An 11,802-nucleotide genomic window follows, 5' to 3' on the forward strand; every position below is an offset into this window, starting at 1 on the left:
TTTTTTTTTTGCGAATTTTTCTCTGGCCATCCCCTTTTTCGTTGCTATTCCCCCTTGCGACTGTGGTTTCGTGTCAACCTGTTTCGATGCACAGGATGCTGGGATAAAACGTATCCACTATGGAATATGGTGGTTACCAGTGTATATTTGTCCTGCGGCGGCTGTTGTACCGTTTTCTTCTTGTCGTAGAGCTTTGACGGTGTAGCACGACTCACTCCTTAGTTTAGTTTAGCTCAATGGCGTCGCGTGATCGCACCGCTGAGTTCCTTCAGTACCGTAGTGTTCGGCCGAAGCACCCCGACGCGCAGCGGCTGCTGGAGGAGGAGCAGGAGATGCACAGCATGTACGTCACCCCTCTCTGGGTGGAGAAGATGGATGACGTACGCGTTATTGAGAAGAAGATACAAGAGCAGATGGCCACACTCGATAGCCTGCGGAAGAACCACCTCAAAATTGAATTCAGTTCCGCTAGGGATGAGAACCAGGAGGAGGTGCAGATCGAGAAGGCACAGGACGTGATTGATAGCCTCTTCAAACACGGTGAGAAGGTCATCAGGGAACTAGACGCCGCATACCTGCGCGACCTCCCCGACAGTGGCACCGATGCAGAGCTGAGCATTCTTCGTAATGTGAAGATGTGTCTTATCAATGAGCTTAACAACATCAGCAAAGTTTACCGTGAGAGCCAGCGTCGCTACATGATGGACGTGAAGAAGCAGCACGCGGTGGCTCAACGTTGGGCTGGTGGAGAGCGGCAGCGCGTTATTGAGCAACAGCTGGAGACGGATGCGGTAATGGACCAATATCTTCAAAAGGGCATGACACAAGAACAGGTTGAGACTATTCTACTAAATCAGCATATGGTAGACGAGCGAGTGAAGGAGTTTGACCGGATATACACCTCGATCAAGTCTCTGCATGAAATGTTCAAGGACATGAATATGCTTGTTATTGAGCAGGGTGCCGTCCTAGACCGCATTGATTACAACATGACAGTGACGCACAGTCGCGTGCAGAAGGGGAAGGTTGAGCTGCAAAAGGCAGCTGAATACCAGGAAGCGGGTGCGTTCAAATTATGTGTGCTATTTCTAGTCGTCCTCATTATTGGGCTACTGATTGCCCTACTCTTCAAGGCAATGAGGTGACAGTGAGTGGAGGGGAATTTCGACTGCTCTTGATAGGTTTGCGTGCAGTTGTCAGTGGCTTCTCTTTGCCCCTTCATATGGTTTGTAATGGGGACGGCTTCGTCGCCGCCGCCCTCACACGCACGCGCAGACTCACACTCTTGCTCTATCTCTCTCTCTCCCTCTCTCTCTCTCTCTCTCTCTCTCTCTCTATATATATATATATATCGGTCCCTCGATACTTGCAATCTTGTCTTTCTCTCTTTTTCTTTTCTTTTTTTTTGCTTTTTCGTGTTCTCCGCGAGCCCCACCCCACTCCCTCGCTTTAAAAATAAAAAAGGGAGTGTCCTCTTCACCCGGAGGGAGGTTTATTGGCATGCGCTAGAGACGACCGTTAACACGACGAAGACCTCGACGTGCTCTTTTATCATGGAGTTTGTTCCTCTATATAGGCAGCTGTTGAAGCGGGTCTACGCCGCCCGTGGTCGCCCCCACCATCTGCAGGACATCCGATTCATATTGTCCTACCCACGCGTGGAGGCCTCACCTCTTGTGGAATCCATCAATGAGCAGGCTGGGGAGCCCACTAAGANGACATCCGATTCATATTGTCCTACCCACGCGTGGAGGCCTCACCTCTTGTGGAATCCATCAATGAGCAGGCTGGGGAGCCCACTAAGAAACAACAACAACAACAACGAATGCAGCCAGTTGACCCAGATCACATCCTGCGAATATGCTGTGAGGACCTTCGCCGCGCGCTAATGGGAACTCGAAGCGATGGCGACAGTCAAGCAGCGTCCCCTAATTTGACACCTGTGGCGCAGCGTTTTATTCACATGCGTGAGTTGGCGTGGCTCAAGACGAGGCTGGAGGACGTCATGAGCAACGCCACCGATGCGATACTAAAGGAGGCACGAATGGTGGCGTCGGATCTGAGCGAGTGTGACTTCCTCGACGATGCGCTTTTCTCGCGCACCGCTACCCAGCACGATGAGGATGCCGCCGACGGAAAGATACGTCATGATGCCTGCGAAGAGAACAAGTGCGTTGGCGGTGTGGCCTCCGCAGGGGAACTTGGGCCGCGCAGGGAGATGTTCATTCTGCGTCATGTCGCGCCGTTCCCCCTGGCAAAGGAGTACCTGGGAGCCTTCGGCATGGACCGCAACGCCGTTTCGGCAGCGGCGGTATCACATGAGCAGCTAGTTGATTTCGCGCGGTGCCACGTGCCGCGTCGCATCACATGTCAAAACAGCGACCTCACCATAACTGTGACAGTGCGGCCATTTGACCCTGCTGTGACTGGGGGGCGACTGGCGGAGAGTGGTGGTCCTTTCGCGCAGGCGCACCGCTGCTTCATGCTGCGCTTCGACCTGCAACCGCATGACCCCGCTGCCAGAATTGATGTGGTGAATTCGTACTTTCTGCGGCTCGATTTGGCGTCCTCAGAGCTGCTCGAGGACGTCGGATACGTTCACGCCGCCCACGTATGGAGATTGTCCCAGCCACCTTTCAGGCGAAGGGACAGCAATAAAGGCAGCAGCAGCAGTGGCGACAATGACAATGACAACGACAATGGGAATGGTTACACTGAATCATTGCCACGGTTTGAGTTGAGCTTTGTGAACCCATCTGACAGCCCGATGGTGATGAAAGGAGAGTTGTACTACATACTACGAACAGATAATGATAAAACGCCTGCATGTGAGTTGCCCATACGGGTCGTCTCATTTGGGCATCTGCTTCTTTTCAATGGCGAGTGACCATGAAATCACGTGATTCCATAACGAAGAAGAAAAAGAGTTGGAACCGTGTAGAAAACATAGACGCGTTCACATTATGCCTGCGCACGCACACGTATTTTTGTGCGTGCTCAGTACTACGGGGGCAGCGGCTGCGTTCCTCATATATGTGCGCCTTTCCATCAGAGTCGGGCTATTCCCCCCTCCCCTCAACCATCCTCTCCTTATCTCCGTTGTCTGACACAACTCAATGGCACCTTTCTTCAAAGGGCTGGGCACAGTTTGGCAAAGAGGAAAAGGGTCACAAATTACGAGGGGTAGGAAGAAAAAACTGCGTTGCACGACCAGCTGAAGGATGGTGAGTGAGGTGAACGATTCCGGCATTGTGTCCCTGAATGTTGGGGGGCAGCACTTCGCCACGCGGTTGGAAACGCTGCGCAAGTACCCGCACTCCGTGCTCGGGCAAATGTTCACGAAGCCGATTGCCGCCCCCAGGGACCACAGAGATGGTAGCTACTTCCTCGACCGAAACGGCTCCGTGTTCGGCTTCATCCTCGACTACCTGCGCACAGGCACGCTTGTGGTTCCGCGCGACCCTGTCACGTACACGATCTTGCGTCGCGAGATCGGCTTCTGTGGCCTTCCTGTGTACTCACAGCTGGCGCCGGTTTATCCCGCCGCGTGGGAGGTGGCGCCTGCGCGGTACCGCCACGCCCGCATCACGGTGGAGGAGCTCGAGAAGCACATTGAGTGGGAAGAGGGCTCCCTGCCCGCAGAACTCACTCTGCGGTCGCTGGCAGAAATTGTAGACTTCTTCAGCCAGCGCGGGTACAAGATCGCGTCAGAATACACGCACCGCGGCACAAAGGGTCTGACGTCTGTATGGATGAGCAAGAAGGAGCGCTTCCCTGGTGCGGATGTGGCTCTTGAGGTCACTGACGCACCGAAGAGGCAAGGGTGAGAGTGCGAAGAAGATCAAGCAGGAGTGGTGGTCTGTCAAAACACAAAGAGCTTGATGGGGCAATATTCGAAGATCTGGTGCATCGTTGCGAGTGCGTGAACAACAACAACAACAACACTATCGTCACTTTTTGTTTAAACAAAAAAAACACCTAATCCCATGTATTTTTCCACAGCCTTCGGGTTATATAAGTTGGGAACCGTAAGTTGTGTCAGATCCTTGTCCCCTGCGTCTTTCCACTCTCACCGATGCATAATTATGGGCATATATATATACACACACACACATATTTGCGTAGATTATTGGCTGTTTTTTTCCTGTTTGTTCATCGGTAAACATTGATAAACAGATGGAAGAAGCAGCCGCGTTGACTGCGTGGCAGCTTCCGTCATCTTCGCTGCGCTCTCATCGGTCGGTGCCACTCTTGTGGATTCCGCTGTCCTTGTGCATGCAATATGCCTTGGAGAGCCGTGGAAACGATTCAGGAAAGAACCTCGNTGCCACTCTTGTGGATTCCGCTGTCCTTGTGCATGCAATATGCCTTGGAGAGCCGTGGAAACGATTCAGGAAAGAACCTCGGCGTTGGAGCTCCTACCGCTGGTGGCAGGGTCAGTACCTTGGACGGATGCGGGTCCTTCGCCCAGATGAGCGGTTTTGAGCAGCGTCTCCTCCGAGCGGTGTTGAAGAATCCGGTTGTGTCGATGCGCTCCCTCCGCGGTGTGTTCCCGGCAGCGACGGAGTACTACACCCACAACGCCGTACTTGAGGTCTCGGTGCAAGTTGCCGTCGACGCCTCTTCGATTGTTTCCTCCCCGTGGGCCAAAATGGAGGCACATAAAAACACATCCGCTGTGATGGTGGTTCTCAACTGCCATGATTATGATCCTCGTAGCGCACTCGCGGCGGTGAAGGTGCTCTTCCAGCATTACTTTAAGGAGAGCATTTGTCGGTGTCTTGTGCTGGACCCCACAGTCGATGCAAAGGCCTGTATGTCACAGCACGTTTTTCTCCCCACATACACGAATGCACCAGTGGAGGATGTGGCGCGGTATCTCTTGAAGGATGTTGCACTCTCCATTGTACAACATGTGAACTCCTGTATTGTTGGCCTAAAGTTGTCACCAAAAGTCAAGTCAGGTGTCACTGCTGCTGCTGCCAGTTCTGGTGGTGGTGGTGGTGGTGGTGACGGCGCTGTATTGGTCTTCGATGATGTCAGTAGTGTCAATGATGGCGGGGAGGATCTTAAGAAGCACGTTATGGGGTCTCAATTGAAGAAGAAGAAGGGGGACCTCCTTTTGCAACTTGGCGCACTAGATGCTGCATTGATCTCCTATATTGATTCGCTAGTGGGTGCTGATCATGTGTGGTCCTCAGCGACCTTAGAATCCCTTGCTGCCCTGCGCTACCTGCAAAGGGCCCCACTCTTCGCCCTCATAGCCACAGTGAATAACCTTTTCTCCTCGCTCGAGAACGAAAAAATGGTATGGAATGAGAGTGTGACGGCCACACTAAATCAACTCGAGAGTGTCGTTGAAAAGATGCGAACAGACCAGCATAAGGCAGTTTCATTGTTGAAGCACAACTTATCTGCCTCGCCGCTAAGTAGAAAGCTATTAAAAGAGGTTGAAGAACCTTTATCACTGCTGAGTGAAAACTTCCGGAGACAGCTATCATCAATACGTCGCTCCTTTGCGCCTGACACCAAAGACACACTCGTCACAAACATGGAAGATGCCGGTAGGAATGCGCGCTCCACGTTTAAGCAAATTCTTCACATTAGTTTCTTCGAACTGCACCTGTACCTTGGTGAGGCCTTGCAACAGCTTCGCCCTGTTGCTGAAACGCAGGTGGCCTTGCATGAGCGTGAAGTAGAAATTCACTTCAAACGTACTGAACTCTTTGCAGAGGAGGGTAACAAACGGGGATTCCTTGAGTCTCTAACTGTTCTGAAAACGGCGGCAAAGGGTGTGCCAGAGTTGATGCGACGTCGCATTCGCGAGCTTGTACCTTCTCTGAGCCTGCTCTGCGGCTGTAGGCGGAAGGCGGTTCATTACGTTGTTGAGGCTGCTGCTATGGAGCGACAAGCCAAGGCATTTGGTGCCGCCATTTGTCTTTTGGTGCGTGCCTGTGGGATGGCCGGTATCCAACTGCCAAGCATGAATTTTCGGGAGCAGGCGATGGAGTCGCTCGTGGCACCGCACCAGAGGGCAGGCGAGAGTGGTGCTGCTGATAGTGGGACAGGATCTACGGTGTGTCGTGCCCGAAAGGCGCAAGACGTGCCGCTCCTCATGGAGCTTCTCAACGCTTTGGTAGAGGCTGGTCCAGAATGTTGTGAGATGCAAAATTCTCTGGCGTCTTTCCTCCTTTTTGGTTACCATCCGTTCCTCAGCCGCGAGACGCAGCAGTCATTGATGGACATCATTGAGCGAAGCAGTGTGCATCCGGAATCCCTCCTCTCCACGCCACCACCGTTGCTGTATAGTATGGATGTACTCGCGCTTCCACAACATTTAGCGCCCAAAACGGTGCCTTTGAGTGGTGCACAGTTTACTTTCATCGACACAGGTCGTCTCAAGATGACGCTGCTCACATTGAATGGGAAGGTTCTCCCACAGGGTCAAATGGTGTGGTCTGTCGGAACCGTTGGTGAAGTTGAACTCATTTTGACAAATCCATTCCGCCGTGATCTGCAACTAACATCCATCGCACTCAGCTGCCGTTCTGTGGCAACATTGGATGAAGTTGAACGCGTTGGTAATGATGGTGAACTGGGCCAAGTAGTTGGGCCTCTTGCTCCATCAAGCTATGTGGTGACAGGCGTAATCCTTCCATCCATGTCAAAGCGTCACATGCGTCTACAAGTTCAGCCGAATATGGAAGGGTATCTTGTGGTGGATGGTGTGGAAATCCGTCTTGGGCAGCTGCCGCTGTGTTCGACCTTTCTCGTACCGTCACCAAAGCCAACCTCTATTCCAGTTCTGCAGCAACTTCCTCTTGTTTCCTGTACTTTGGGAGTTAATGAATTGGCGATTTTTAGTGGACAAACAATTCGTTTACCGTTGCAAATAACCAACTCGGGTGCGGTGCCAATACGACGCCTCCAGGTGACTGCACACGACGAGTCTTGCCAACTAGATGTTTGCACTGGGTGCAAAGAAAGGGCAAACGCCACCTCGTTCTACGTTATCCTCGAGCGTGGCTCACTGGAGAAGACTGGTTCACTCTGTTTGGAGCCTGGGAATGCTTTGCTGGCAGAAGTGACGATAGTGGCTGCTGCATGCAATGACAATGTAGTGTTTCAACACGTTGTGTTCCGTGCAACCGTTGAGCTTCCATACGATCCGCCTGTGGCACCCGAGAATGTACCAAGTGCAGTTCCTGTGTTTGCTGTTATTCCTCGTCGTGTGCAGGAGACGTACCTTCGTGTGTTCCACGTTCCGAGTGTCGCCGTGACATCCCTGGCTCTCTCACGCGACCGCCGGTACGTGGAAATCACAGTGAAGAACAACAGCAAGGTGCACACCATGGAACTACTTTGCAGCCGTATGTTTTTTACCTGCATTCCGGACGCATTGGTAGTGGCGGGTGCGGAGTACCTTATCCCACCCATTGAAATCACGAAGGTGCCGCCCGACATACGTCATTTCCCACTCCCGTGGGTAGTGCGGGAGCTGCCGGAGTGCCACGGTGTGGTTTCTCTTGATTTTTCAATCATCGCAAATGAGGTGGTGTGCACGGAGCCACTGGAAGATGCTGTTGTTAGTATCGCTGCACTAACCGATGATACAAGTTGCTTCACCGCGTCCAGGTTGGAATGGCGGAGTGAACGGAACTCAACAAGCGAGCTGACGTTCGTGGTGCCTGTCATGAAACCCGTCCCGCTCGTTGTGTATGTCGATGCGCCGTGGAAACGTGCGGTTCCACTGCGTGTTCGTCTTGCAATGGAAAACCATCTCGACGCCGACGTCCTTAGCGGGCCCGTGGACACCACAACTATTGTTGGCGGCAAAAAAAGTGATGGCGATGAACATGATGTTGGGGAGCGGTACGAGGAGAGGGTGGAATTCTTTGCCTTCAAGACGGGGGAGCACGTTTTGAGCATTAAACTTTCAGATCTTGACGGGTGTGAAATGACCCATGTTGTGAGGCTGCAGGTGGAGCACCTGTAGCGGAGACAGGCGGCTCTACTCTGTATCTCCAGGGATTTTGCTTTTCCTTCGTCCCGGTCGTTGCTATGTGTTACTTTTGTGTAGTTTGCCGCCCCCCCCCACTCACCCATGAGAGTTTAATATGTGTTGTTGTTGTTGTTGTTTTGATACCTGCCGCCTGCTGATCCTCAAACTCACACATACACCCACACACACACACACCGCTCTTATTTGTTCACCTCGACGAATACCAATAATAACGAGAATATTAAGTGCAGCAAAGTAAAAGAAAGAGTGTAGATTCATTTTTCTGCACGGGTGAATGTCCAATGATCCCATCCACGTCTCGAAAGGTAAAAAGCGTCAGCGGCACAGCGACAACGACGGTGTTGGGGATGGCGGTGTGGGGCAGAGGAAGAATATGACCCATAGTAAAGATATTGTCACGGATAACACCAGCGATTGCGGTAACTACTATGTGCACAGAGAGACGGAAAATGAGCAAGCTCAAGCCTATTCTATTGAGAAAACCATAGCGAATGCAACAGGTAGTCGTGAAAAAATAGAAACAGAGTTACACGCGTACCAACTTGTTGAGCGAGATGTCACTTCACTTATTGAGCGACGGCGGAAGTCCAAGCGGGTCATGGATGAGTTTTCAATGTGGCAGGATGTTTCCCCCCACGATGTCGTTCGGCTGAATGTTGGGGATGAAATTTTTACTGTTCGTCTTCAGCTTCTTCTGAGTAAGGATGGTAACTTAAACTACTTCGACGTTCTTTTTGGATTTGGCAGCGGCAATGTGGAGAGCGGCAATGCCCTCCAGGTCCCATTGGTAGATGATACTGGTGCGCTATTTATAGATAGGGACCCAGCAATCTTCCGGCTTGCTCTCAACTACCTTCGTGGTTACCGCCTGCTTGGCACACTCAACGAGGACGAGCGTTCGATGCTTAGGACAGACGCACGTTACTATCAGTTGCATTCCTTAATGAAGGAGCTTGGCGACCAAACGACAGATACCTCTATAAAGCTAAATCCCGGGCCAGGGGTGAATCCAGAACGCAACCGATTCCGTGTCATATATGGTGTGGCTGTGGTGGGCCCCCGCTTTCTCATCACTGGGCGTCACCGCATCACATTCCAGGTGACCAACAGCGACTATGTGGGTGTCGGATTAGTCTCCGATTCATGCGTCAGCACGGATCAGGAATTTCACAAGACACTCAACTGTTGTGTTTATTATATGACGGGTGTTTTTTACTCAAACTTTCCGCATCACCGCAAGGAGGATGGATTAGAAACACTTGAGAAAGACGACTACATCTCACTCATGGTTGATATGAACAAGCGCGTGGCGGAGTACACCCTCAAGAACACGACCAAAACTTTATTACTTGGAAATGCACGAAAACTGCGCTTTGCTGTGGCAACGAAGTTAAGGTCAAGCATAAGAATTGTCCCAGAGGAAGATGCAAAGCATCTTCCTTTGTTCCAGAAAAAACCACCGGATAATGACCTGCCAACGGTGAACCAAGGTTCATCTCTAGGTGAAGAACAAGTGTCAAGCACACAGACGTCACAGCCAAACGGTGCGGGCTCTGTTTCTTTTTCGGAATTGACGCTTCCGCCATCACAGCAGCAACAAGGTGTAGAAACAGTTTCCCTAACCCGTTTTTTGAATGTGAACACGCGCCCCTTCACCACTGAGGGACTCGGAAGGGCAGGGCAGCCCTTTGTGCTCTACGCCTCTTCAATTGCCCCCCTTCCCGGCATGATGGGTGAGCCGAATGCCCTCCGCTTCGTCTCAGGTAGTGGGCTCGGTGGCCAGGCAGAAGATGGGCAAGAAGAGGATATATAAGAGCAACTGCTACGCTCTTTTCATGCTGCGTTGTGCCTCAATTGGTCGATGTGGAAATACCATTGCATGCGTCAGTGCGATACAGGGCAAAACGCCTGGATGTGGGGAATCGTTTGGAATCTTCGATGTCACCGTTATTTCTGTGATTGGACTCAAAGAAGCAAAAAACTTCCATGCGTCTGGTCCACAATAATGGGGGAAAACGAGAGGTCCTTGTGATGTGCCCCCCCCCCTTCAGTGATCCACATTCCCCACATTGTGGCCCTGCGTATGATCGTGTATTTGTATGAGTGTGTACATGTGGGGTTGCTCCCTGAATGCGGCTGCACTCCTTTTTTTCTTCCGACGCTCATTCTGTTGCCTGGCTTCTATGTCTTTCTCACGCAAACCTTGGTTTGATATATATATATGTATATATAAAGGTTTTTTGTTTCTTCTCAAACGAGAGTGGTAAGAGCGCAAAGTGATGTCGAAGCCTCTGAGCGCCGCAGGAAACGCGTCGGCTGCGGCATCCTCCGCCGCTGCACCGCAGGGGACGCAGGAGCTGACGAGTTTTGTGCAGAACTTGCTGCAGCACATGCAGGAGCGTTTTCAGGAGATGTCCGACACTATTATTTCTCGCATCGACGAGATGGGTACCCGCATTGACGACCTGGAGAAGTCCATCTCGGAGTTGATGCAGCACGCGGGCATGGAGGAGGGTGAAGTGAGCACAGCAAAGCACCAGCCGAAGTCTAAAGGAAAGTCGTAGGAGAAATATATATATATATATATATTTATGTGCTGATTTACTCTAGTGCGCCAAATACGTGTGATGAGCGGAAGCACACACACACACACACATTCCTTCTTATCCGGTTTCGGGTGGAAGAGAGAGGGGGGAGAAACGGTAGAGCAACACATGGTATGGTGAGTGACAGAAGAGAAAAGAAAAGGAAGTGAAGGAGAACTTCTGAAAAATGGGGAAAGAGAGAATAAACCTGAGTACAGAAAAGGAGTTTATTTCTGTGTGTGTGGATATATATATATATATATATATATATTGTACACAACTTTCCTTGGCTGTATCCGTCGTGACGGCGAATGCGCGCGTGGCTATGTATGTAACGCAAAGGCACATGAATCTGCCAGCTCTCTGCGTGTGTTCACTGCCACGTGATCTCTTCTCTCTTATTGTCTGCTTGGCATGCGTGAGAGGGCGTGCATGACCATGTCCTCTGTTGGCACAAGTGGGGAAACCATTTACGATGCCTGCCGCCTGGGGAACGAGGCGCGGGTCTTGGAGTACGTGCGCCACGGTGGCTGCGTCACGGAGCACGACGCGAACAAAATGACGCTCCTACACCACGCGGCGTTCTCGGGCAACGTGTGCATCGTTGACGCCCTTCTGTCTGTGCAGCCGCTGCAGACAATCAACGTGGACTCAATCGACATGGGCGGGTGGACCCCACTTCACTACGCCGCGGATCGCGGGTTTGTTGCCGTGGTGGATCGGCTCGTGCAGGAGGGCGCTAATGTGAATGCGAGAGACGAGATGAAGCGGACGCCGTTGTACTTGGCGGCCGGCGGCGGCCACCTAGAGGTGCTGCAGCTTCTCCTCCGTAACGGTGCGACTCGAAGCGTGAAGAGTGTGGCGGGAATAACAGCCCTGGAGTGTGCAAAGGCGGGTGGAAAAACGGAGGCTATGAGCATCCTTGAGCAGCAGTGACCATCTAGGCATGTGAGCTGCTCCGTCCTTTGTGCTCTTCGTCTATCTCTCTCTGCCACACACAAACACTTACTCACTTTCTTTTCACAGACACGCATACGCCCACGCAAATATAAGACTTTCCTTGTATTTGTCTACATATATATATATATATATATTAATTTATTTATTGCAGCCTCGCCGTTCCTGTGCGTCTGAAGAGTTGTGTCCAAAATGGTGATCGGTTTCCGTTAATATTATTTCTGCTTGTAACTCCAT

General features: G+C 51.6%; 7 protein-coding genes across 7 annotated transcripts; all 7 read left to right on the forward strand.

Annotated features, from left to right (window-relative positions):
- Positions 1-236: 236 nt before the first annotated feature.
- On the forward strand, positions 237-1,145 carry DQ04_02721050 (syntaxin; the record flags this gene model as incomplete). The annotated part of the gene is made up of 1 exon (XM_009312147.1): positions 237-1,145. The coding sequence occupies one exon, from the start codon at positions 237-239 to the stop codon at positions 1,143-1,145; it is 909 nt and encodes a 302-aa protein (XP_009310422.1).
- A 743-nt stretch (positions 1,146-1,888) lies between these two features.
- DQ04_02721060 (hypothetical protein) lies at positions 1,889-2,887 on the forward strand (the record flags this gene model as incomplete). The annotated part of the gene is made up of 1 exon (XM_009312148.1): positions 1,889-2,887. The coding sequence occupies one exon, from the start codon at positions 1,889-1,891 to the stop codon at positions 2,885-2,887; it is 999 nt and encodes a 332-aa protein (XP_009310423.1).
- Positions 2,888-3,221: 334 nt separating this feature from the next.
- DQ04_02721070 (Kelch repeat-containing protein) lies at positions 3,222-3,827 on the forward strand (the record flags this gene model as incomplete). Its single annotated transcript, XM_009312149.1, has 1 exon — positions 3,222-3,827. One exon carries the CDS (start codon positions 3,222-3,224, stop codon positions 3,825-3,827), a length of 606 nt encoding a protein of 201 aa, XP_009310424.1.
- A 530-nt stretch (positions 3,828-4,357) lies between these two features.
- DQ04_02721080 (hypothetical protein) lies at positions 4,358-7,996 on the forward strand (the record flags this gene model as incomplete). The annotated part of the gene is made up of 1 exon (XM_009312150.1): positions 4,358-7,996. The coding sequence occupies one exon, from the start codon at positions 4,358-4,360 to the stop codon at positions 7,994-7,996; it is 3,639 nt and encodes a 1,212-aa protein (XP_009310425.1).
- Positions 7,997-8,297: 301 nt separating this feature from the next.
- Positions 8,298-9,836, forward strand: DQ04_02721090 (hypothetical protein; the record flags this gene model as incomplete). Its single annotated transcript, XM_009312151.1, has 1 exon — positions 8,298-9,836. One exon carries the CDS (start codon positions 8,298-8,300, stop codon positions 9,834-9,836), a length of 1,539 nt encoding a protein of 512 aa, XP_009310426.1.
- A 466-nt stretch (positions 9,837-10,302) lies between these two features.
- DQ04_02721100 (heat shock factor binding protein 1) lies at positions 10,303-10,587 on the forward strand (the record flags this gene model as incomplete). Its single annotated transcript, XM_009312152.1, has 1 exon — positions 10,303-10,587. One exon carries the CDS (start codon positions 10,303-10,305, stop codon positions 10,585-10,587), a length of 285 nt encoding a protein of 94 aa, XP_009310427.1.
- Positions 10,588-11,046: 459 nt separating this feature from the next.
- DQ04_02721110 (ankyrin repeat protein) lies at positions 11,047-11,544 on the forward strand (the record flags this gene model as incomplete). Its single annotated transcript, XM_009312153.1, has 1 exon — positions 11,047-11,544. One exon carries the CDS (start codon positions 11,047-11,049, stop codon positions 11,542-11,544), a length of 498 nt encoding a protein of 165 aa, XP_009310428.1.
- Between the last annotated feature and the right edge of the window lie 258 nt (positions 11,545-11,802).

Source organism: Trypanosoma grayi, assembly GCF_000691245.1.
Source record: "Trypanosoma grayi strain ANR4 Tgr_272_V1, whole genome shotgun sequence".
Classification (NCBI taxonomy): Eukaryota; Euglenozoa; class Kinetoplastea; order Trypanosomatida; family Trypanosomatidae; genus Trypanosoma; species Trypanosoma grayi.